Source organism: Carica papaya, chromosome 5 (assembly GCF_054855325.1).
Source record: "Carica papaya isolate Zhongbai chromosome 5, ASM5485532v1, whole genome shotgun sequence".
Taxonomy (NCBI): Eukaryota; Viridiplantae; Streptophyta; class Magnoliopsida; order Brassicales; family Caricaceae; genus Carica; species Carica papaya.
In genome coordinates this window covers 2904786-2931005 of record NC_142313.1, presented here as the reverse complement: position 1 = coordinate 2931005, position 26220 = coordinate 2904786, and the positions used below count along the sequence as shown (strand labels likewise).

At 34.3% G+C, this 26220-nt stretch overlaps 2 protein-coding genes across 8 annotated transcripts; one reads left to right on the top strand and one right to left on the bottom strand.

The window, feature by feature from the left end:
• Window positions 1-1893: 1893 nt before the first annotated feature.
• Window positions 1894-20438, top strand: LOC110821252 (5'-3' exonuclease family protein). 6 transcript variants are annotated; one of them, XM_088220442.1, is made up of 16 exons: window positions 1894-1973; window positions 2449-2663; window positions 3454-3667; window positions 4996-5075; window positions 5262-5300; window positions 6046-6064; window positions 10401-10454; window positions 13718-13845; window positions 13932-14000; window positions 14918-15003; window positions 15763-15872; window positions 16393-16443; window positions 17021-17079; window positions 18267-18311; window positions 19361-19435; window positions 20153-20438. In XM_088220442.1, exons 2-16 carry the CDS (start codon window positions 2517-2519, stop codon window positions 20270-20272), a joined length of 1296 nt encoding a protein of 431 aa, XP_088076568.1. In that variant the 5' UTR covers window positions 1894-1973; window positions 2449-2516; the 3' UTR covers window positions 20273-20438. The 6 variants fall into 6 exon arrangements, 5 of the variants coding, with proteins under 5 accessions (XP_088076568.1, XP_088076569.1, XP_088076567.1 ...); XM_088220443.1 differs by having other exon boundaries at window positions 1920-2077; window positions 13718-13836; XM_088220441.1 differs by having other exon boundaries at window positions 1920-2077.
• Window positions 20439-20852: 414 nt separating this feature from the next.
• Window positions 20853-26193, bottom strand: LOC110821250 (uncharacterized). Of its 2 annotated transcripts, none has more exons than XM_022051025.2 (8): window positions 26059-26193; window positions 25639-25721; window positions 25308-25381; window positions 25131-25225; window positions 23115-23223; window positions 22656-22669; window positions 21403-21504; window positions 20853-21313 (listed from the first exon to the last, which is right to left on the bottom strand). In XM_022051025.2, exons 1-8 carry the CDS (start codon window positions 26116-26118, stop codon window positions 21149-21151), a joined length of 702 nt encoding a protein of 233 aa, XP_021906717.1. In that variant the 5' UTR covers window positions 26119-26193; the 3' UTR covers window positions 20853-21148. The 2 variants fall into 2 exon arrangements, with proteins under 2 accessions (XP_021906717.1, XP_021906716.1); XM_022051024.2 differs by having other exon boundaries at window positions 25639-25736; window positions 26059-26192.
• Window positions 26194-26220: the final 27 nt, after the last annotated feature.

Sequence of the window (26220 nt, the reverse complement as noted above, 5' to 3'; positions counted from 1 at the left end):
GATTGATAAAACCCGTGCTTATTAATACTTAGAACATATATATATATATGGAGACTCTCATTGTTTCTCTCTTTTTCATTATTCTTGCTGATGCACAGCACTTTTCAGTCGGAGCAAACTGCCGCAAAAGCTAGCAAGCAAGAAACAGAAGCAAGGACAAAGACGACCCAACTGAGCTTTTGCGGGAGTAAAGCAGCCATGGTTCCCAGAAACCCTAAGGCAGCACCGGCGGAACCGATCCCTGCCGCCATTCTCGCGGCCTTTGGCATCTTTTGCTTCAGCAATATCGCAGCTGAAAACCCAATAAACCCAGCTGCGCTTCCTCCCATGATCGAATACTGCTGCACTAATGGCGGGCTAGAAGGAAAGTTAGACCACGCGGACAGTACTGCATGTTTAAGAGTAGCCATTGGAGCTTTTCGGGGGAGCTAGATATATGTGTGTACATATATGTATGTGCGAAAAGGTGACGGAGAACTGTGAAGGATTTATACAGGAATTGACGGGTTTGATTTGGATCTGAGAGCATCGTATTGGTAAGAATTAAGGGTGATCTTGAATTCTTCGTCAGCTTGGAAATGAAAACCAAAGTTGGGCCTTTGGTGTTTTCTAGGATTCTTGAGTTTGTTGTGTATATATGTATGTATATACTACTAATCATTAATTAATTAGTGCAACGCAAATTAACAAGTGAATCTACTAGCCATGAAATATTCAATTGAAAAAATATTGGAGTAATAAAACGGGCAGTATGAGATAGAGCGAGTTTCACTGAAAATCCCCCTCGCCCCCCCCCCCCCCCATTCTCCTATCAATACATATAAAATTATATTTTCATAAATCTATTCCTGAGTGTGGAATGGTTTTGAGATATTATATTTTGTACTTGGTGTGGAGTTTGTTTTCGATAAAATCTACCTCAAATCCGCTCTATTACTATCACCAACGATAGTGGTGAAGACAACAATAATAAAAACAATGATAGTAGTAGCGGTACAACAACAATAATGTGAATAGAGCTCTATGTGTTGAACCGTATATATTGTTAAGAATGAAAAGATAACGATATTAATAGTAATCATAATAGAACTAATAGTAATAAAGACAACGATAATAATAATAATAATAACAGTAACAATAACAATGATGATAGTAATAAATATAATAGTACTATGAATAATAGTAAAAATAGTAATAGTGATAGCCGTAATGACATATATAACAATAATGATGGTATAAATGATGATAGTGATAACAATAACATAATAAATAAATTTGGTTTAACGATAGCGAAGGTGACCGCAATGGTATTAGTGGTGATAGTCCTAAAAAATAATTATGTTGATTACAATAACAATAATAGTAGTGATAACGATGATGGTAATAATAAAAAAAGTAACTATAACAATATTTGTGGTGATAATAACAATAGGAGTAAATACAAAGACAATGATGATAAAAATTTCATATTATAAAATTAAAAAAATTGGAAGAGATATATTTTAAATATTATATATATCTACTGATCGTAAACATAAATTTTTTTTTGTTCTTTAAATATACTTATGTATTTATTAATTAAATGATATATATGCACAAACCAATCATAATATATAAAAAAATAATATATAAACGAGCACATAGATCGAAGCACGACCCATTAAAAAAAATGAGGTCTTTTAATGTATAGATAAAAAAATTATTATGGTTTTTTTTTATTTTCTAAAAAATGATGGTGAATAATTTAAATTATATTAAAAATGTATATTTTAAAAGTTTAATATTTATAAATATCTGTATGTACATTTTATTTAATTAAATATAAACATGAAATTTCTAAAAAAATTAACTTGTTAACAATCAAATTCTAAATTATAAACTAAAATAAGTAGAAGAGAGTATTAATAAATATGTAGACACTAATTTTTGACCCACATGAACTAGATTTTGAGATAAGTGTGCAGCAGACTCAGGTACAAGAACATTCCATCCTCATTCCACTCCCTCCATTTTTCCTCTTACGAACTCCTTTCTCTGGTCACCTTCCTCATAACCCACGGAAAAAAAAAAAAGAAAGGTACCGGAAAGTTTAGGGCTTGTGTTGTTTGGTTCTCGAGAAAATTGGATAAGAATGTTAACGGAAGACGGGGATTTTCTTGTCTTGTCACTATGGGTTCTTTATATATTTCGTGTTTGCTATTTATTCACCTGGGAATTTAATAGTGTTTATATCTATGGTTGCTGGGTTCCTTATCTTGTCGTTCTAGTAGCTTAAAGTTTAGGGCTTTTATGCTTTTCTGGGTTCTCGACGTGTCTCTGTTAAATTGGGGAACGGGAAATTTAATGATAGTATCAATTTTGCTTTCTTCTTCGTCTTTCGATTTTTATTTTGGTGGCATTTACGGGTCTTCATATTTGTTTTGTATTGTTGCCTTGTAACTTTTTCAGGACCTTGCATTGTTTAGAGTCTCAATTTTCATGGAGTCGTGTTAGCAGGGAGCCATTTCTATGAATTCATGGCGTGCTGTCAGTCTTCTCAGCTTCACATATGGAGGAGTCTTTGTTGCTTATGGAGAAATGATTCGAGGATTAAGATGGTTGGAAATTTATTAAATTCTCGAAAATTAGGTCTGGTTCATCCTCCATTATCTCGGTCTTTGAAGGTAATAATACAATTCAGAGGCCTTTGTTTTATTGTTTACTAGCATTCTTTCTCATGTATCTTTTCACTGTGTCTAGGTAGTTGCTGAATATTTTCTATTTTTTGTTTTCTAGGTTGATGTGTGTGTGTGTATGTATATACACACCCGCCACACATTATGGATACTTTTAATTCAGGAATGTAGGCAAAAGATGAATATTTGCATAGCAATTAAACATAAATAAAATAATTTTTTACAATACACAAAAAAATACATAAAGGTAATAGTTTCATGGAAAATACTCAATAATATTTTAAAATTTTCAACCTTTGTAGTCATTCTCATTGTGGATGAGAACCATATAAATGTAGTAAATAAAACTAAGAAAATTTATGTTTACGAAATGCAACATTAGTTTTTTCTTTTAGTGATTTTGTTCTTAATGGACTAGCTTCTAATATATGAAGTCTTGTCTTGTCATGTCTCTACTGTGGGTATTTTGCTTTCATGGAATTCCATTGAAAACCACTGCTTAAATTATTTTAACGGGATTGGAATTTTCATTGATGTTTATGTTCACCAGTCATAGACTTGCTTAGTTGGCTTCACTGACATTGTTTACCATACCTGAATGTTTGTTTTTAGGGTTCTATCTATGCATCAACTTATTCTTTCTGTTTGTTACCTGTACTTTCTAATCAAATTTCGTCCATTTTTTTAATGGAAGTTGGTGTAACCTTGCTATTGCATTGGTGTAAAAGCTTAAGCCTGCTTTCTGATACCAGCCATCTACCTGTCATTTGTTTTCCAGGACTACTGCAATGTATCTCATAACCTAGAAGCGGATATACCTGCAACGTCTCAAAGTGTTATAATTTCTTCTAAAAATGAACCAAAGCTACCTCAAGAGGCAATTCTTGGTTCGTTTAAACACGAACAAAGGGTAAATGCAGATTCTTCAAATGGTCGAGTGATGCTTATTGATGGCACTGCAATCATCTACAGAGCTTACTTTAAGCTTTTAGGTGGGTTTTTTAATTATGTTTCATTTGTTTGTATCAAAATTTTTTAGTGTAACTTGACTTCAAGTTGTTTTGTTTACATAATCATTCAGGTTGCCATGATTGTTTGGGTTTGCTTTTGGCTTACCCTTGTTAGATCTTTATTGTCCTGAAGTCCAAAGGAATCCAAAGGAACATACACTTCCTCAGTTTTGCTTCACTTATTTATTTATTTATTTATTGTTTTAAAAGAAGGCTAATACAATTCTCCCCCTGCGCCACTGAAACCAAAAAGTATAAGCTACTTAGCTTAAAAACAAACAAAGAACACCACTCTATCTGAAAGCAACACAAAGTTGTGGATATAAGGACACCAAGATTAGGGAGATGAATGCAAATGCCCCAAATGTGGAAAAGATTACAGTGCATACCCTCCAGTCTATCTCACAGTACAAAAGAAACAAGTGAATATTAAACTCTGACTTGGGCAACTGCCATGGAAAGCCTCTATTGTAGATACTTTTGTTACTCTCCAGGAATACCGTCTGCCTATTACCTCCCTTGTTTGGCTCCCTTAGCTCGAGGATCTTTTTTTTTTTTGGGTAGAAGAAGAAATTTATTGAATTAGAGGGAAAAAAAATGATACAAGTAAGGAGAATATAGAATAAATCGGAATGCAATTATAGAAACAAAAGAATAAAAAATTGGGCCTCTTGAGAGCCAAAAATAATGATTTTCCAATTCTGGTGTAGGTGAGAAATCACTTTGTTAAAGTAGCTCCCATGGGCGTTTATCCTTGTATATGGTTTTGGATGGAATGTTTTGGTTTTTCATCCTTTGGAATTCCCTTGTATGAGTGGCGCCCCTTGGTTCTTGTTTAGTACCTTTTTATCTAGAAAAAAAGCATTTTTTGATTAGCCAATATGTTTATATGCATCCCTCATAGTCTCATGGAGAAAGCTTCTTTGTTCACTTTTAGCAACCTTGTAGTAATCCAGGTAAAGAGACAAAAGAAACAGCTAAGATGCTAGAAACGTTTCTTTAGTGTGAGCTTTCCTTTGAAAATTGAAAGGTAATATTGCTTCCTATAGGTTAAAAGTCAAACTCTGGACTTGAATCAGCTTTAAAAAGAATCTAACTGGCTTGCAAAGAAAATTTAATATATTTTCCGAGGCTTTTGGTCCTGAACTTGCTTTCCATTTATGACTTGCTATCTATTGATGGTAACTAGCTTCCTGTATGATACTACTTCCTCTTATTGCAAAGGTGTAACCTTTAACTCAACTGACCAATATATTGTTGATTTCCTTACTACTGTTCCATTATTGGAATTTTCTTTTGCCTCTTATTAGCAAGGTTGCACCACGGTCATCTGTCACATGCTGATGGCAATGGAGACTGGGTTCTAACTATATTTTCAGCTTTATCTCTCGTAAGTGATGTACGGGTGCATTGTATATATTTTATTTTCTGGTCTTACTATTGACACATGATCGTCAGTTTTACTTGATTGAAGTAAGATAATATTTTAGCTTAAGGATTTAGTGGCAAATTTATATGAATTACTGGTAGTCAAGTTGTTAAGATCTGAGCTGTTCTCTTCCAATTTCTTTGGCAGATAATTGATGTTCTGGAGTTTATCCCTACCCATGTGGCGGTATGAAATTTTTTTCTTTCATCTGCTTTCATTTTTCTCCATGAAAGTTCAATGTTACGTTTCAATTGTGTTTTTCTGGTGTCTGACATTTAATTCAGTGGCTTTGATATTATTGTCAAACTATCCTTGTTATTTGTCCTTTTGGTGTATATGTGATAGAAACATGAGGAGAAAAGAAGTGTAAAGAATTATATGAAAAAAAAAGGTGTCGGCAGAAGCCTTTTTGTGCAAAAATTAATTTCCTAAGAATTCAAGCTTATATAATTAATTTCTGTTCCTAATATTTGTGCTTTAAACTATGTTAATAACCTTTCCTGAGATGTATTTTTTTTGTTCAAACCTGATAAATTTTCTCATATTAGACATCTAATTGCTACATGTTGTTTAGTTTTATTCTGTTAATTTTCTATTAAATACAATTTGATTCTGGCTATTGAATCTGCAGCCCATTAGATGATATGTGGGTATTATTTACATGAATGGAATGCAGGCAGCCTTTGTGTTTTGTCTCAACGGTGGTGCAAAAGTAAAATACAGCATGCATGGTCAACTTTGTTAGCAATTTTGTCTTGTGGGAGAGAAATGCTTTTCCCCCTTTCTTTTTTGTTAGTTTTTCCTTGCATTTTCTTTTTATGTTGTTTTACTGATAATGGGGTAATGTAGTTGTTTTTCTTTCCTTTAATTGTTTCATTCGTGCTTCCTTTAGATAGTGTGGTTTACAGGTTCTTTTTGCATTTGCATGCAGGTTGTCTTTGATCATGATGGTGAGACATGAAGTTTCAGAATTTTTTTCTGACCCGGTCAATATGATATTGCTTCTTGATTTGCTATGTTTGGGAGTTAGGAGAGAGCAAGGGGCACATTAATGGAAGAAAAGGGAAGGAGAGGAATGGGGCACATAAATGGAAGAAAAGGGAAAGAGAGGAAGGAGAAGATATGAAGGGAAAGGGGAAGAGAGAGTGAGGGGATTATATTTCTCCTCTATTTGGATGTTTCACAAAATTCAAAGAGAGAGGAAAGGAAAAAAGGAGAAAAAATGCATTTATTATATGTTAGTTGATAATATTAATTAGGGATAAAATGGTTACAATGATAGAACTATAAACGAGGAGCGTGATAGGAGTGTGCTCATTCTAAAGGGTATTGAAGTTGGTTATGGGGTAGGGATGTGATCTTTAGCTTGGTAGAAGGGAGGAGAGAACTGGAGGCAGAGCTCTATTGGTCAAAGGTGGAATCGGGCTAAGAGCTAGAGATATATAAGGATGTAAAGAGAAACACAGTTTTGTCTTAGGGGTATTTTGCACCTGTGGTGGGTGCAAAATCAAGCTTGAAGTGAGGTTAGTGGTGGGTAAGTGGAAGTTATCTGGACGTGATGGTAATGGCAAGACGTTGTTAGTTTGGGCACTTAAAAGTTAGTAACACGCGGAAGAAGGAGAATACAAGGCCTTTTAAATTTCAAAGTCAACCTAAGGAGAGGAGAAAGAGGGATGTTGATGAACCCAAGTCTATGGTGAGAAGGTTCATGAAGCCTATATTACAACCTACTGATTCTAATCTAAAACAAAAGGACATTGTAAGAAAATGAAACTTGAATGATCAGCGGCCCTAAGAGTGCTTAGCTGTATGAATTTAGGAGTATTGTTTTTGGGTTCTTGGATTTTCCCAAGTGTTTACGATAGGGGAAAAGGTAGTGGGAGAAGATTGTTATGTGGCATCTTGCCTCCTTTGCTAGGACTTGAATAGTGTTAAATGGGGATGCATTCCTTTCGATTCGAGAACAAATGGTAAGAAACTCGAGTTTTGCAATCTTTTCGAATGTGGTGGGAGGAAAGGGAGCATGGGGGCTATGCAAGCTTCAGTATTGCTAGGAAGCTCAATCATGTGAGAGCTGTTAAAGCAATGGAGTAAAAAGATATGCAGCACTATGGTCTTTGAAAGTGAGGTACTCTCCTAGGGAGTTGAAAGCCTAGATCAAAAGGATGCTTTAGCAAAACTTTCAAATGGTTAGAGGGAGAGTTAGAAGTTTGGCTAGTCTTTGACTTAGCGACTCTCCTAGGGAATTGAGGGTATAGATCAAAAGGATTGCTTTGGTTGGTCTTTCAAGTGGTTAGAGGGAGAGTTAGAATTTTGGCTACCCCTGGCTTAGTGAATCTGCTTGCCTAGGGTGGTCTGGACTTAAAAGAAAGGATCTTAACACCAAGTTCTTCCATATTATTTCCAATTATCAATGTAGAAGCAAGTATATTCGTAAACTTGTGATATTGGGGGGGTGGGGGGTGTGTTTGTTCCAATAAGATGCTCTGGAGGATGTAGTATAGGCCTCTATAGTAATCTTTATTTTGAACTAGAGTTGTGGAAACCCAAGTTGAAGGAGTTGTAGTTTGATATGTTGTGTGCGGAAGAAGCTAGTGAGTCAAAATATTTTGAAGAGGAGAACCAATGATTTTTTTCACAAAAAAGAGGAGATCCAATGATGTATAACCGTTAAGGGAAAGAAATGTTACACGGAAGTTGATTGAGAGAAATAGGAAGGCTATTTTACCATTACTAATTTTCTTTGATAATTAGTTTACTTTCCCTTATATAGTCTGGCTGCAATTGGGGCATGCGATTTTGGGAATTTATCCAGGGGATGTGATCCAAATGTCTAAGGAGTTCTATTTTTTTCGAGTTCATTTGCGTGCCTTATTTTTTTGGTTTTGATTTCGTAGATTGAAGGAGCAATGAAATAGCTCTACTTGGATGTTGCCTCAGAAGCAAGTTTGGAGTAAGTTGCTTGCCTCTTTGGTAAAAATTGGGTTTGCCCACTCAATCTTGTGAATTTTGTTCTACCCATTTGAGGCATGGGTGAAGCATAGAGCATAAGCACTTTGGGGAGAGGTTCCACTGGTTCTTGTATGTTGGATTCTCTGGTTGGAGCAAAAATTAGTATTTTCAATCAATTTGTTAATATTTTGCAAGCTATTTGGGACTGATTGATGGCCTCTTTACGGGTTAAGATGCATGGCTTTTTTTTGCTTTGTCGACTATAACAAGGTATTGGGAGGCTGCCTTACAATAATTGGCTCCCATTTCCTTTTTTATTCTCTTTCCTTTCTGTTTCTTTTCTCTTTGTTTGAAGACATCTTATCCTCTTCTATTTTTATTCTCTTTCCTTGTTGATATACTCTTCTTTTTCTTTATAAAAAAATGATCGAGAGAGCAAAGGATATAAAGGAGGGACTTTAGATCCATTCATCTGGTGGATAGAATGTATTAATTATCAAAGTTTTGCCTAATAGATTGTGGTGAAATCCTTGGTGAGGTATTCATTGCTAGAGTGGGTTCTTATGTAAATTGGATATAAATAAAGCCTATGATCATGTTTCTTTTCCTTGCTTTGTACTTGTTTTAGAGAATGGGTTTTAGGGCAGATCATGCCTCTCCTTGGTGTCATTTGCAGTTTTGATCAATGAGTGGCAAGATTTTCAACTCCTTTCGGGCTCCTAGACAAGGAAACCCCTGTTACTTTCCTATCATCTATGTTTTGGGATCCTTCAAAAGTGATTTGGATGGTGCATTCTTTTAACCTTATCCAGAGTCTGCACGGGGAAAGTAGGGAGAGGTGAAGGAGATCTCCCACTTGATCTTCCAGATGCTTCATTGCTTTTTTTTTTTGAAATAAAAAGTGTGAAATTCTATTAACATGGTACCAAACAATCGGGGGTATCACCTCTATACAAAATACTTCCTTGCTTTTTTGCATAACCAATAAGAATTACATGCAAATACTTCGGTCTGTTTTGAGCTGTTTTTTTGGTATGAGAAGTAAGTTGGAGCAATCAGAGATGGTCTTGATTGTTGGGGATGTGTCTGTGGAGGAATAGACTCAAATCCTTGAATGCAAATCTAGCGCATTCCCCTTGAAATATCTTCAACTTGTCCTGTGCTACCGAGTTTATGAATCCTTGTATGCGAGATCCTATAATTCATAAGTGGAGAGTAGGTTGGTTGGTGGAAGAGAAGTTATCTTTTTAAGCGTGGTGGGCTTGCTCTTATCAAGAGTACCCTTACAGACCTTCAAATTTATTTTTTGTCACTCTTTCCTATTGCTACCAGTGTTTTGAAGTGATTGGAAGCCATGCATTGCAGCTTTCTTTGGAGGGATTTATGAATATAGGAAGTATCACATGATGGGGCAGGAGGCATTGAAGAGGCCACTCCAAGCAGTGGGTTCAGTTATAAGATCTTTGTTAGCTAAATGGCTTTGGCATTTTATGGCTAGTAAGGGTGACATTTGTAGGAAGGTTATTTGTGCAGGGTATGGTTTTTTCAGGAGGGATTGGAGGATAGGAAACAAAAGAGAAAAGCTTATGGTGTTACTCTTTGGAAATGGGTTAGTAGAGATTGGAACATTGTGGAGGATCTTGTGCACTTCAGGATTGGCAACAGGTAGTTGATTAAGTTCTGGGAGAATATTAGGTGTGGCAATAGTTCCTTGATCGTTTAGTTTGTAAGTACTTTTAATCTTGATAGTGACAAATGGGTGACATGGGGACTACTAAACTGGAAATAGCGAGGGTGGTCACGTTTAGCATATCTCTTTGTCTTGTAATGTCAATGACTGAGATATTGTGATGGCTCTTTATTCACGTGGTGGAATCACAACTCCCTCAAGGGGTATCAGTCTGTGCAGTCTCCCAAAAACATGGTTTGTTCTTGGTGAAATTTTTCTATTGCAGCTTACTGTCTCAGAAACTGCTTCCTAGAAGCAAATATGGAAACTAGAAGTTTCCCTTCAGATTTTTTGATGATTATTTCATTTTCCCCTGTCTTTTTGTTCTTTTTCTTTTTTTTTTTTTAAATCTTCTTTGTTTGGATCCATCAGCTTCTACCTTCTCTTTCTTATATAGTTTTTCTTCTGTACTAGAGAAAAGTTATGATGTTGGTTCACTGGATTTGGTACTTTCGTTAATTCTTGGTAGTCTTTTGTGTCTCGAATGATGCTTTATCAGTATAATTGGATATTTCTGTTGGTGCATGCTTGTTGAAGCGAGAAATTCTTTGGCCTGTGAAGCTGTGGTTCCAGCTACTCTTTGATAAACAAAGGTTTTCTTTCAGGAGTTCCATTTCGTCGTACTTCTGTTTCTTCAAAAGAAAATGTCATGGGAAAAGGTGAGTTTGTAGAAAGTTTTCTTTTTTCTTTTTGTTTTAGATGATGGATTTATTAAGAGATTATATATGGAGTTCTTTCTAAATAAATATATAATTTTAATTAGAGATATTTTTTAAGAAATACTTTTTTTTTTTTTGTAATGGAAAAAGAAGGTTTATTAGGATCAAAGAGAAAAAAATAAATGCAAGACTAAGACATCCTCCTCGAAGAATTACATTAGTTACAATGAAAATATAAAACAGGAATGAAAACATCCTATGAGCTGAAAGTAATCACTTCCCAATTTCAGTGAAGCTCTGGAGGGCCATATCAGTGTATTTCTGTGATGTTTGACTCATTAGGAAGAGAAAAATTTAACCCTATCCCACAATTCCCGTGAGAATCGTCAAAGATTCTGCAGGTTCTTTCCAGCAAAATCATCTATAATCCTGCAAGTATCACCCTTTGCTTTTGGGGTTTAGCTCCCTTCCTCACCCCCTCCCCATGAATGTATAAGCCCAATAAGCCCTCAAAAGCAGGAGGAACAACCCAACATAGATCAAATAGATCAATGAGTTTGGTCCATAAAATCTATGCAGCTTTATAATGTAAAAGTAGATGTGAATGCATCTCTCCTTTCTAGCACGGCATAGATATCATGAGGCAGTGCATGGTGCAACCTACGAACTTGAACATCTCTTTTTTTTCTTTTTTCCGTAAAAGAAGAATTTATTTAGTCCAAGAGATGAAGGTATATGGACTTGTAATATCTCATTAATGTTAAGCTTTCGATGGATAGCTTCCCATATTGAAAAGTACTATTAAAAGAAAAAGACAAAAGTATATGGAGGGATGATAAATATCCTCCTCTAGAAGTAAGAAAAAGGGGAAAAAATTAAATAATCCTTTCAATAGAAGAGATTGACTCAATCACTTTACGAAGTAGATAAAGAAAACTCCCCCTCCTCCCCAACGAAAAAAAAAACGACCCTTAAAGTAAAACCAAAAGCATCATTTTATCTTCAAGAAGCTGGGATGATTGAGAATGATCGCTAATTATTCTTTTCTGAAAGGAAATTTTTCATCCATAGGACTCAAAACTAGGAACTTAACATGCACCGAATCTATCGAAGAGTTTATTTAATAATTCCTAGCCACATTTAGTGAAGGAACAAGTGATTATTGGACTGATAATTTGGAGCAGATTGGTGTTAATTGGTGAGACAAATTCGATTAGGCTCATGTATCATGTTATTTGTGGGACAGTCTATATAAACACTGTTAAATTAAGGGGCTTTCTCTTCCTAAAAAGAGCTAGTGAATTAGTGAAGGCTATATTTTGAGAAGGATGATGGGTAAGAAACTCAAAGAAGGATTTGCTGATATTGACACTCAAGTGATCTAATGTCCATACTCTGCAAACCAATCTAAAAGAATGAAAGAAATCGGGGAGGTTAAGCAAATCATAAGAATTATGGCCATGAAAATAATTCAACAATCAAGAGATAGAGTGATGCAAAATGGGAAGATCCTAAAGTGGGTATATTTAATAATAAACGATGTTTGAGGGTAAAGACAAATTTTGATTTTATCAAGGATAGGTGGCTGCATTTTTTTGGTACTATTGTACTTGGCCACAATCTTGACTTTTTTGAGGATTTAGGTTTGATTGTAGATATTCTCACTGAGCTGTAAATCCTTTTTCTTGTATATGGTTTACGCCCCTTTGGGGTCCATTTTAATAGCATTTATCTCAAAAAAAAAACAATCTTTATGTAATCATAATTTTTATATAAATAGGTGGAGATGGATGAATATTACTCTCCCTATAGAGGCAACCAACTTCCTCCAAATTTCGGAAGCCACCACTCGTAATGTGAGAATAAGTAACTGTTAGTCTTGGAATCCCTAAAGCAGATAACTCAAACATATGGAGAAATAGCTTTATTTTGAACTTCGCCTAAGTCCTTAGTGCTAGTCGTATTAAGTATTGCAATCTAGACGATACTTCGACCTTTGAGGGAACTTTCACCTTCTAGAAAGAGTTAGCAAAAACTAAATTCCAATGATAGATTCTAGACTTTTTAGAGACCATATTAATTTATCAGGGTTAGGAGAAGTGACTCAAGCATGGGGATAAAGTTAAGATTAGAACCCAAAGATTCTAGACAAGAAACTAGATTTGTCTTTCATAATTAGAAGCATGGAAAGATTCATTGTGGTCATTAGGGCTATTAAAACAAAGGTATCTCTGTCATTTAAGTGTTTGAAAATCATTTAATTTGTTTGAAAATGGAAATCCACCTCTAAATAACATGAGGACTTTGTTGAGAGAAAAAGAAGCAATACGATGATTATGACGAGTCTATATATGAGGAAAATGATGGAGAAAGAATACTATCCTAACTAGGGATTGTTGTAGAATAAAAAATGAGAACCATGTGCTTACATTATGTGCCTTGTATTTTGTTTTGATGCTTATATTAAGTTGATGTATATATACTGTGAAAGAATTAATTCCGGCAGTTATCTCAAAACAGAAAGTAATAAAAAATTATTAAATCTGTTATTTATATTCAAGTAATCCATGTAGAAACCAACTAGGTTGAAAGTGTAGATCACATACAAGTTCTCTGTATACCTTGTGTTTAAATTTAATTAATAGAAACAATGCGGTGGTTAGGATTCGAACATTAGATTTTGTTTTCAGTACTGTGATAGTCAATTATTCCAAAAGCTTAGCTTATAGGACCTCACTATACTATTCATGTTGCATATATATATTGGCATGAATTTACATATTCATATATGTATTGACATGTAAAATTGGGTATAAATTGATTTGTACTTTCAGTTATGGTATTATAAATATTCTTCATTAATTTCTTATTATTTAAGATTTCCTTGGCAGTATGTTGGTCTTGCTTTTTTAAATTTATTTATCGAATAAAATTATCAAGGTTTTGAATTACATCTTTTGGGTTTGACTGGATCTTTCCTTTTGAACAACGAAGCTATGTTGTAGATAACTACTTTGATTGGACCATAGGCAATATATATATCTATGATATACTCACATCCTTGATCTTCAGTCATATTGTGTTTGTTGCTTTTGTTCTTGTTTCTTTTTGTAGTATGTCTGATTTGCCAGAATAGTGTAACTGTAAACTAGCTCAAAGTATGATACTAACAAAAATGTAAATCAGGCATGACACACAAAAATGTGGTGTATTACGTGGTTTGTGCCTGTGATAGGCTGATATTTATTTCAAACTTTTTGAAGGCCTGAATTTTCGTCATACTCTATATCCTTCATACAAAAGCAACCGTCCGCCAACACCTGATACCATAGTTCAAGGGCTCCCATATCTGAAAGCGTCAATCAAGGCTATGTTCATTAAGGTGATAGAGGTAAATATGCATGTCATTTAAGGCACACATAATTAGTTTGTCCTGGTGACAGGTTGTGATAATTTATGAAAATATCCAAAAGGCAGGTACCAGGTGTGGAAGCAGATGATGTGATTGGAACATTGGCTGTGAGGAGTGTTGATGCTGGTTTCAAGGTAATCATCATCTTTATTTGACAAAAAAAGATAATAGTTTTTGGCTGTTTTGGAAGAAGTGTCAATTAGTATAAAGCCAGTTTCCTTTTGCGCAAGTAAAAGCAATTTAATTCATTGTGGCTGTGGGTATCTCTCCTCCTCTTCAAATGATAGAGGAAGAGAAGGAGAAATCATTAGTTTAACATTAACCGGGGAGCAACAAAAGTACTGTCATTGAGATGGAGCTATATCTGGGGTTTACTGTTTCCAAGTACAAAACATTTTAGATTTTCTTTTATTCTAAATTCTACTGATTGATGCTTAATTTTCATACTCTCTGCATTTGCTGGTGTTGGAATTATCTCTTTTGAAAAATAAAAAAGATTTTGCTTGCTTTTCAAGTTATTTGGCAAATGCCCTTTGGATTAGTTGGCTGTGGATAAACAGGTACCTTACAGAAATACCTCATCTTTCTGTCCAATTGGTTATTTAATGATTGACGTGGAGATTGCTGATCTATGTAAAAAAAAAAAAGGTGGTGCCTTGACCATAATTGAGTGGTGCTCGATGCTAAGAAAAGACCATGAGAATGCATAAAATCATGCCTGGTTTGTCATCTGTTGATGCATAAAGCAGGTTGAAAGTGCACCTTTTGAAAGTATATTTGCTGTAATATGCCAAAGTATCTGTTAGCCAGAGATGTCTTTGTATGCATTTGCCAATGTAACTTTAAAATCTGGTTTGGTGTGTGCCTTCTGTTGGTTTTCCTCTGCTGGTTCTACTTGCTTCTTGTACTGGTATTTGCAAAACATATTAGATGCCCTAATTTATCTTTCACTGGAACTGATTCTGTGGATCTCCTTTCTGTGCTGAAAGATTGGCTTTGGTTCCTATGGTATGAGCTACTTCTTTCTTCATTCTACTTATATGGTTGGCAGGTACGAGTTGTCTCTCCGGACAAAGATTTTTTTCAGATTATCTCTCCTTCGTTACGTCTTCTACGAATTGCACCACGTGGCTTTGAGTTAGTACGCATTCAGTCTACTATATGATACTGCATTGTTTACTAATTGCCTTAAAATTTTAGGTCTGAGTAACAAAGAAATCTTTTCAAGGGAAAAATGTAATAGGAATATTTTCCAGTTTGGGACATTTTCCAGTTTGTCTATTGTTTTAGTTTCTGCATGTATCTGTTTTCCCTTTTAGCTCTTTTGTAATAGATAATTGAGTCATGTATTTATATCCTTTAAGATTTTTAATGTTATTAATATTATTAATTTTGCTGCTGTTGTTGATGTTGTTTGATGATTGGACATTGTAGATACATGAAAGCAATCCTTAATGGGTTATAAATATAGAAAACAGCTATGCTCCTAATTTATGTGGAAGAGTTTGTAATATAGTTTTATTGGGGAGAAAGCAGTATATATAGTATGGTTGACAAGGCACCATGGGAATGTTGTTTTTGCACAAGAAAAAAGATGCATAGCAGGCTCTCCTTGGGAAAGATTGACTCCTGTAAATTCTGTGAGCATCCTTGATACAATGTAGTGATAATAAATAGTTAATCTGTATGCAGTCAACTCTGTCATCGTGCTATGTGAATAAATTTTTACCTTTTTTCTCTCAAAAAAGGCACGAGATCTTCTTAACTTTTTTTTCTGTCACTTATGTGCTATTTAAATGTTATATTGTGCTTCTTTCGTGATTTTGTAGGAAGAAGAAATTGAACCTGCTCATTCTTTTATAACTCTTGATTTGATTAATGTTTTTGTTTGGCTAGGATGGTCTCATTTGGAATGGAGGATTTTGCTAAAAAATATGGAGATTTGAAACCTTCTCAGTTTGTTGATGTTGTTTCTCTTGCGGGTGACAAATCCGATAACATTCCAGGTTATTTCATTTTTCACTTTTTTGACAAATCAAGATGTTAGTAGGTTTTGGAGACTACAATTTGAAGGATTTTTTTTGGTTGTTTAAATGTGATAATGCTTGCTATAATTAATGAGGCATTCACATTGAAAATAGGAAAACTAAGGTTTCCTTTTAGCGTGATCCATCACCATTTCCAATTGTGGTCCATGGGATCAAAGCTAGATTTATTTTCTTGGAAATTTGGTGCTTTCTGTAGCCAATGGGGTATTCAATACGGACTCTGGAAAGTGTTCTTTTCCAGCTACAATACATTACAACCTAAGAAAAAGAGCATATCTTCATAGAAAGGTTCTATCATATACCTTGCCTTAATTCAGACTGTGGAATGAATGAGCCTAAAGAAAGTAGAATATTAGAAATTGCTTTAGGAAGGAAGAAGTATTGAGATCTTTAAAGCATATCTCTTTCTTATTTCACTTTGGCATCCGAAAACACCTTAAGATTAAGCAATTGATGCATTGATGCTATATAAATGTAGGAGTTGAAGGCATTGGAGAGGTTTATGCTTTGCAACTGATCACTAAATTTGGTACGTCTGTTTCTTTCAAAGAAAAATGTTGTAGGTTCATATTAAGTTTGCTTTTGTTTCATGTTGCTTTGCATGCATGTTAAATGATTGTTAGTAAATTGTCGGCTAAAGTCTTCTCTATTTTTCCTTACATCATTGCTTTCCCTTGTTGCTTGTGGAATCACCCTGATCTCCTTGTCCAAGCTGAGAATTTTGACATTCATTTTCTTTTTAAATGTGTTCAGTTCCTCTTTTATGTTTTTGGATGATTGTGCAAAAGATGAAATAATTGACCTCTTCAGATTAGCATAGGCAGAACTTTTTGTTAGTGTTATGCATTTTTAATTTTAGATTTAATCATACATCCTTTTTCTATAAACAATATAGTTCTAGGTTTATGCTATGCATCAACTTTGGATGAATTTATCATATAATATTCATTTTCATTTAGCAGATTGGCTAACTAATGAAACGGAGTATAGTCCCATTTCATAGCCTTTTTAGTTCTTTTCTGAATTCTGTTGCTTCTTGATTGCCTTTTCTTCAAATTCTATTTGTTGATACATGATTTTGTTATTTATCATTTTTCCATGGACAGGCACATTAGAGAATTTGTTGCAATCTGTTGATCAAGTCAAAGAGGAGCGTATCAGGAAGGTAGTTGCTAATTTGTGATGCAGAGCGCATGACTTAGACGCTTGCTATCAGTATTTATTTATTTTCTGCTTTTCCTTGGAATGGGAAAGGTTCAATCAGGTCCGCCTTTTGATGCTTTGGAAGTGCCTTTTGATGCTTTTACATAGGGAAATCATGTTATGAAGGTGTGGTTAGTTTTTAAAAAAGATAGAAGCTTTTCCATATGGAACTAATTGTATCCTGAAAATTGCAAGTCTTAGGTTAAACTGTTTTGGTTTCAACCTCACCTGTATGAGATTATGACAATATGGCTGTTGATATTTATTGAATATCCATTGTAAGTGGATATGACATAGTGCTATGATCTAACATGCCTGTGGATTCAGGTTTACCCATAAGACATAACTCTGGACAGAGATTCATATGCTTCTTTTGTCAGATATCATGTTTCAAATTTTCTTGCTTTTGCATTTTGCAAATCCAGGAATACAGATACCACTAAGTTTTACTGTCATTCATGCGGACTCTTCATTTACATTGCTTATATTATTGCCAATGGAGGATTATAAATTGACTTTGCTAGGATGTTTGAAGTTCTTCTTTGTTTTTGGGTAGAGTGCGGTGCCGGATTGATAACTTTTGATGTGTCACGCTAAGTTTTGATGCCATTCATGTGACCTTTTCATTTATATTTCTTATTATTGCCAACAGATAGCTTTAAAACAATTTTGCTGCTTGCTGTTGTATTTGAAAATAAATTGTAAAATATTTGCCACTATTTGTCTTTGTAAATTCTATTATCACTTCCTTTTGCTTTGACTATTTTGGTGATGGCTTGAGTCAATTCATGATCAATCTGGTTATGCTACCAGGATTCAAATGTAAGGTCATATTAAGAATAAGATCATAATTGGCTGCAGTAAATCTTGATAAAACTTATTGCCAAATTAACAGTGTCTTTGCTTGAGAGAATCTCCTAAACGTAAATATTTGTTAGAGAGAAGGATAAATGTCCGCAAACATAAAAATCTCTTCTGATTTAGTAGCATATTGTTCTTTCAGTCTTTATTCCATGTACTGATCTCTGTCTTTCCTTCCTTGCCTCTATGTAAGGATTGTGGCGTCGAAATTGTATCTTTAAGCAACATAGTGAACTAGTAGTAGCGCACAATCTTCTTATCTTTTTTCTACTTTTCTTGTTTCTGCAGGCCTTGCAAACAAATGCTGATGTAGCTATCCTGAGCAAGAACTTGGTAATATTTTCAGATCTTATTGTTTGTTTCTGGGAATGAAACTTCTTGTGAAAAATGATTACTTTCAGTTGAAAGCCAACTTCTTGTCCAATTTATTAAGTTTTTTTTCTTCTTAATATTGTATTTTTTATAGTCCATATCCTTAATAGTTACTATTTTGGAATCTTGCCATAAATGGAGCAGCAGTAGAGATTAAGTAGTAATAACTTTAATCCTCTTCAGTTACTGCTATGTTCATACTAGTAAATTTCTGATGGGACCTTCCTTAAGTCAGGAAGTTGACTCTCCTGACAGTTGGTTTTGACAACATGCAAAATAGTCAAATCTGTCCCAGCCATCTTTTAGTAGTTCCTCACAAATTTTAAAGGTGGTTAGATGGGTGCTACTCAGAAAAGAAAGTTTAAGGTGGGTGGAATCCCTTGTTGACATGATTAACTTTGTCGATAGCAACTAATTTGGCTTAGTCAGGCACCTGCATTTTCCACAATAACTTTAAGGCTATGTTTGGAATAAATGAACTTACAAAATTATTTGTGAATCTATGTTTACTTAACTGTGAGATGGTGGAGATCCTTACAACATGATAACATTTGAGGTCTTAGACAAATTTAAGTGGTATCGATATAAACACATTCCAAATTTCACCAATTTTATTAAAATTTGGAATATCTTGTTGCAATTCCATTTAAATTTTTCTAGGAGAACAATTTTATTATTTGTAAGGAAATTCCTCCTCTCATTGTTGAAATAAATGCAGATTTGTAATAAATTTCACAAGTAAAATTCATTTGTTCCAAAGACAACCTAATTCTTCTGATACTAATCGGTTCTTGAATTCATTTCTCTAGACAATAGAATATGGGTGCTTGAATCTTTTGCTAGAAATCTTTACCCTTGCCTCATTATTAAGTTGCCATAATTCTGTAATATTCCCTCTCCTGTTTCAAATTGTTCATTTTCTTAATAGATTTAAATGCTTTATATTTAGAAGAGAAGGCTTGAACCTATTTATTGATTCCATATTTGAAAAAGCTTTTACATTGTGGCAGGCCCTGCTACGATCGGATCTACCCTTCTACATGGTACCCTTTATGACAAGAGATCTCACATTTAAGAAGCCAGAGGTTTGTGTAATTGAACCCCAAGAAAGGTGTTTATGATTACTACAATATATAAGTAGTTAACAGCTGAGAATTTCTAATGGTGAAAGTTAAGAGCTGAACCATTAGTTCTGATTTTTATTGTTGGAATTTAACGTTAAAGATCTTCAAATCTTAATACAGTGTTCAAACTTTTTATGGTTTAACGAAACGGATAAGTATCTTCTTTTCACTGTCTTCTTTTTCCTATTAGCATTTCGCTTAAATGCAAAATCAGATTGATAGAAGGGAGAAGAAAAGAACATCAACGTCAATTACAACATTTCTCTTCAAATGAATAAATATAGAAAGAAGTTATGACATGATATCATTTTTAACTTTTGCTATTAGTGTTCCATCTCAAGGCATTATACATCCCTGGAACTTTTTGATGAACTTTCATTGGCTTCTGGGCTGTATTTTTGTGGATCCAAGGCAGTCTTTATGTCTTTCAAAGTTTGAGCGTTAGGCAGTTTTTCACACATCTACCTACTAATACTATAATACAGGTCTTGAAAAGTGAGAAGCAAGCCTGCTTTTTTATTCTATGTGCTTTTTCTACCTATTACTTGCTTCTCTTTATATTTACTTGTGTTCTTAAAATGGTGTCACCTTGGATACATTTGGTTTTGTTTATGCATCCGCGCAATGTTAATTGATACAAGTAAAAACGAATTTCAAAACTGACTGTGATTTCTACAGGACAATGGAGAGAAATTCACAAGCCTCTTGAATGCTATCAGTGCTTATGCAGAGGGATTTTCAGCTGATCCAATAATCAGAAGAGCGTATAATTTGTGGAATAAGCTTGAAGCGCGGTGATTTGTTGTGTTGTGCATTCAGAAGCAAAGTGTTTGGTAGAATTCCACAGTTGAAAATTCAATATTTTGAGCAATTTTGACATGAAGGATGTTGATATTATGTGAACAGGATCTACCATTTACTGAGAATCCATAGATTAATAGAAAGTTATTATTGGTCCCTGAAATTCTTTCTGCATTAATGCTTTTCCTTTTCGCATAGAGAATAATTCAGAAAAAGTTTTACTAACATGTTTATTGTGGAATTTCTGTCCTTGTATATTATTGTGGCAAAGAAATTGAAGCAAAAGCTCTTCTAAGCTAATAAAGCATGGGTGTATTATGTTTGGATGTATGTTTGACTAATTTCTGAACCAGGTTGAGAAATTAATATATTATTGTGGCAAAGAAATTGAAGCAAAAGCTCTTCTAAGCTAATAAAGCATGGGTGTATTATGTTTGGATGTATGTTTGACTAATTTCTGAACCAGGTTGAGAAATTAATATGGCATATTTATTTCCTACATGCTGCGTGATAACTGGTTGAACAGCTGGAACGAGATTGATGCAAGTATTTTTGACATAAAAAATACCTTACAAACTTTGAAACTTGTAATCTAATTGTGTTTATAATAAGAAACTCAAAGATTCTGTAATTTACATAAAAAATAATAATAAAATTTTTGTTCAATAAAGTCCAAGAAAGTCACCGTTTGTGCAAGTAGTCATAAAGGATACATGAATGATTATAAGACTCATGCAGGATGGAATATTAGAAAAATATATCATTTGTATATATGCTTGTGTGAAAGAACAAATGATCTTATCTTTAATCCAGGACGTGATTTCTGTACTCGGAAATAGATTACTGCCTTCTCTCTAACAATCAAGTCATACTTCAGGGTGGATTTGATCCAGATGTTTCAGCTCCAGCTTCTGTTTCCACTTTTTCAAGTTCCAGTACAGCATTAAATCCAAAGTCATTTCCCGGAGTGAAGGACTTTTTGAGTTCTTCTGCTGTCTGGGTTGTGTTAGTTTTATTGTCCTTAACGTTCAGATTTTCCTGTTTTAGATAGAAAGATACTTAAGGTTGTAGCAACAACTGACCTGGTAAGAAATATGTATGTAGAGTTATGAGCAGACGGGTATTACCTTCTTTACATAATCAGCTATGGTTGTAGTCACTATTTCTTGTATGACAAACTTGGTGACACGATCCTCCCCAAGTACTTGTAAGAGGAAACTCTTCGGAACCTATTGAAATTACAAAATCAACCATATTCTAAAATATGTGAAGACAACATGAGAATTTTATTTCATGAATTTTATTGATCAACTAAGATTTCCATCAAACAATTAATAAGAATTTAATATATCATTCTAATATGTACGTGTGATGCAAAATAGTTTTTTAAGACAACAAACGTAAATTCTCAATGCTACGTAAATGTCTCAATCCTACATAAAGACGGTGTAAGTTGTTGCAGAAGTCAAGACTTGTGGGTCATTTATACAAAGGTAAAGTTTTCACAACACTTGGGAAGACAGCAATTTAATAGATATAGGACCTATCGGTAAAACAAAACCCTAGATATGGGACCTACCCTATTTGTTATCACAATATTTGAAACATTTCATAGGACCTATCAATCAGAGCCTCATGAAAGGAATGTATATAACCTAATGCTCTGATGACAAATATGTCACACTCCGAATCAAGATTATGACTTGGAATGCCACTAAAAAGAACAAGGTGTAAAAGGTTTATCCAAAACAAGTAAGACAAATAATGCTACAAAATGTAAAATTGACCACTAAAATATATACACACAGAAAAAGCGTCAGAAACAAAGTGTTTGTAAACTAAGTCATACTGTGGTATCCACACATTCCTTTATTAATAAAAGTGTTATATATGAGGCTTAACTTTTATCATAAAATGGTCTCTAAAGAAAAAACACAACATTATATTTAGATGGTTTCTTGTGTTTTCTCTTTGAAGACCATTGTATGATAACAATTAAACCTCATAGATAACACTTTTGTTAACAAAGGGATGCATGTATACCACAGTATGTTTGCGACCTAGTTTGCAGACACTTTATTTGTGACGTTGCTTCTCTGTGTGTGTATGTATATTAATAGTTTGGTTTTGCCTCTAGGTGTATCACTTGTTTTGAATAAACCTTCTATACACTGTTTTGTTAGTTGCATTTCAAGTCAGACTCTTAATTTGAGGTCTGACAGATCAAACTGTCAGAGAACTATTCCAAAAAAAGAGGTCAACTAAATCTTAAAAAATGGAACTATTTCAATATGCTAAATAGGCCTATTGAACTAGTTCACTCTCAATCAGAGAAGAACAGAAAATATGAATGGTAGTTTAACTCAGAAAGCATGGATACCTTTGTTGTCTTTCCTGCATTAGCCACCCCATGCACATGCAAAATGTAATATAATTAGCATTTGCAGAATCAAAGGTTGACATATACAAAAGCTGCATATGAAATAAATTATGAAGAAAAGGAAGATGATGAAGTACAATCAGAATAAAATAAAAGTTCAGGAACTAATGCAATAGGTTTCAAAAAATCATTTTGATTCCACATAAAGTGGGAAATCAGGTAAGAAAAATGTCTGATCTAGTAATCATATGCCATTTCTAAGATCATGGCCAATGAATTTTGATTTGAAGCATCACTTCCAATTTATTATAGTTTTGAGATATATTTAAGTTTACTTACATGAACGAATCTGCTCAAGGAAGAAAAATAAAAGAGCTGGTAAGGAATATAGCGATAATAAAATGATTAGCTATTTAGTGATAGAGCACTTTGTTCATAATATTAATATCCATTTAATACCTCCTTTTTCTCTGCGAAATCCTGGAATTGGCGGAGCTGTACGAGCCAAGTTCGTCAAAACCTTATCAAATATCTTTTGTGTCTCATTCCCAGGCAAGTCCACTCTCAGCTGCAATCAAGAAAATGAAAATTAGAGATCTCACAACACAAGCACAGAGCAATCATAAATCTTTACCGGAAATTCTCCAAAACTTGATGGAGTTTCTTCCCCATGTAAACTCAATACTTTTTACTCAGACAAAAAGGAAAGAAAAAAGTTACACGTTGTTCCAAGGCCTGGAAATCTACCCAAGTTGCTTTATAAATTTATTTCACCAGGTATTTGAGATTTAGGGTATTGGTGACATAAACAGTCTCCCTAAACATGGTTTGGGAGATTTTCCAGAGTAATATTATCCATGGGCTACAAAGAGTCAAGAAGACTATACCCTATTTGTCAAGTACTCAGAGGCAAGGGAGTGACAGCCTTACAAGTGTATGTAGATGATATAATTGTTACAGAAAATGATGAAAAGGAGAAGAAGATCTTCAAGCAATGCCTAGATAAAGAATGAGATTAAAGAGTTGAGAATATTAAAATAATGCCGAGGATAGAGGCGGCCTACTCCAAATCTAGAATATTTATATCTCAGCAAAAATATATTTTAAATCTTTTAAAGAAAACTGGCAAGCTGACATGTAAACCTGCCAATACATCAATAGACCCTAATCCAAAATTGGGACTGGCAAAGGAAGACCATGAGGTGAAGAAGGAAATGTATTATAGGCTAGTAGAGAAGTTAATATACTTGTCCCATACAAAGCCAAACATTGGATACGCAGTGAGTGTAGTGAATCAGTTTATGCACAAGCTCAGAGAAGTACATTTGCAAGCTGCCTTTAGGATATTTCAATAGTTGAAGAGTACTCCAGCAGAAGGGAATTATGTTCAACAGAAACAATGGGCTGCTCCTTAAAGCATATATAGATGTTGACTATGCAGTTTCATTAGTCGACAGAAGATGTACATCTAGAAACTGCACCTGCTTCGGAGGAAACCTAGTGATTTGAAGAAGTAAGAAACAAAATGTAGTATACCAATCCAGTGCTGAGTTAGAGTTTAGGGTTATGGTCCAAGGGACATGTGAGCTCCTCTGGTTGAAGATAATTTTGAAAGACTTGAAGATTCCTTTGAATGGACTTATGAGACGTTATTGTAATAATAATTTAACAATTAACATTGTGTACAACATGATGGGACGAAATATATTAAAGTTGATAGACATTTTATCAAGGAGAAGTTAGATAGCGGATTGATATACATACCATACTTGCCTACTACTTCGCAAATTGCATATGTATTAACCAAAGGATTGAGCAATCCTGTATTTTAGAGTATCACTGACAAGTTGGGAATGAATAATATTTATTAAATAACTTGAGGGAGAGTGTTGGGAAGTGTATTTATGTAGAAAGTAGGGTTAGTGGTATACTAGTAACATACTCCTAGTAATTTTTGTAATTAACTGGGTTTCCTTGCATGATCGCTAGGTACTCGTATATATAGGTTTCTAATACCCAATGAAGTACAATAATTCATTCTTCCTCAAAGATCTTTTCTCAATAAGTTTCACAGTAAACATGTTAATAGGTGAAAGAATTGGAGTCAGTCACTTCAAAAGACTAAGAAAGCTACGTATCTGAGGTTAAAGTGAACAACAAAGAAGCATAATAGAAAAATCTGAGAGCATGTTTTATCCGCAGAAGTAGCATAACAGAAAAATCTGAGAGCATGTTTTATCCACAGAAGTTTTGTTTTCCTTTCCTTATGAACCTACCTCTGGAAACAAAATCAGAAACTAATCAGTAGAGCTGATCTTTACAAAAATAATATAATATCACTTGGGAAGTGAGAACAGGCATACAAATAAATTCCCACCTGTCATCCATTTACGGCTAGGCAGTGAATTATCCTTGAGTTCAGAAATTAGTCAAACATACAACATAAGGTGATAAAATTTAGTCTTGAGAGCTCACCTGCACTTGGTTTTCATCTCGGGACTCTACAACTATCTTGGCATTCTTTACAGTTACAGCATTTTCCTTAGGATCTGCAATAGATGCTTCCATACCTACAGCATAAACATATCATATACTTCCACTATATACATAATAAATTCCAGTTATTCATTTACTTTATGAAGTGATTTTCACCTGAACCTACTGCAGATATTGGTTTGAGAATGCACCCAACAAACGCTCCATGGGGATCACAGGGGCATAATAACCTGAACAACAAGAAATACAATAAAATGCCCTTATAATTAGGCTTCAATATAGTTAGTTAAATCAAAATTTTGAAGTTTTTAATAAGAAATTTTGACAGTAAACATCAGGGAACATTTTCACAAAAACGAAAATGCATGAAGACAAACAATTTATCAGATAAACTAGATTTAACATTTTGGAAGAAGAATAATATTAAGCTTAAAAACCCTGAAGAAGAATAAGTTTAACAAAAAACAGTAGGTTACAAACTTTTCACCTCCTGCTCAGGCCTTGTTCAGTTCTAGAGAGATTGATGCTTGTGGCATTTCGATGGAGAAGAACAAAACGATTGTGGCATCTCTTCAATGAAAAGAACTGTAGTCAACTTAACATGAGCATTAGCTTCCTTTAATCCATAGACTGCATTAAATTACTCTGATAATAATCTCTTCTTTTTCTTTTTTCTCCCTTTCTTTTCTTCCAGCAGTTAGATTACAGTATTTTAACTGGTTTTGTGGCGTTAGATTCTTATTCGCTTTCGATTTACTCCCACGAGCATGAGGGAAACCCACAGAACATTTAGCTAAGATAATGATGCATCGTTTGGTTACCGAGAAACTGAAAAGAGAAACGTTCGAAATCTTTTTCATTGGCACCGATTTTTTCTTGGAAATAAGTAAAAATTAGGGTTCCTTACTTCAGAATTCCGAAGACCTTGAGACTGTGGAGGCATTAAGGTCATTGTAATCGACACCATTCTCCTTCCTCTCCTCCTCTGCAGTGGGTTCTGCTCGTGGAGAGCAGGCAGCTGACAACAAAACACAATGGATGACGTTTCGGAAGCAAAACGGTGCCGTTT

What these genes read in the sequence shown, in the direction of transcription:
- LOC110821252 (XM_088220442.1), top strand. Translation starts at nt 2,517, where the DNA reads ATGGCGTGCTGTCAGTCTTCTCAGCTTCACATATGGAGGAGTCTTTGT. An exon ending in TGTTCATTAAGGTGATAGAG is followed by an intron (nt 13,846 to 13,931) that starts GTAAATATGCAT and finishes TCCAAAAGGCAG; the next exon opens with GTACCAGGTGTGGAAGCAGA. An exon ending in TCACATTTAAGAAGCCAGAG is followed by an intron (nt 19,436 to 20,152) that starts GTTTGTGTAATT and finishes TGATTTCTACAG; the next exon opens with GACAATGGAGAGAAATTCAC.
- LOC110821250 (XM_022051024.2), bottom strand. Translation starts at nt 26,118, where the DNA reads ATGGTGTCGATTACAATGACCTTAATGCCTCCACAGTCTCAAGGTCTT. An exon ending in AAGGTCTTCGGAATTCTGAA is followed by an intron (nt 25,737 to 26,058) that starts GTAAGGAACCCT and finishes AGTTGACTACAG; the next exon opens with TTCTTTTCATTGAAGAGATG. An exon ending in GAACAAGGCCTGAGCAGGAG is followed by an intron (nt 25,382 to 25,638) that starts GTGAAAAGTTTG and finishes CTTGTTGTTCAG; the next exon opens with GTTATTATGCCCCTGTGATC.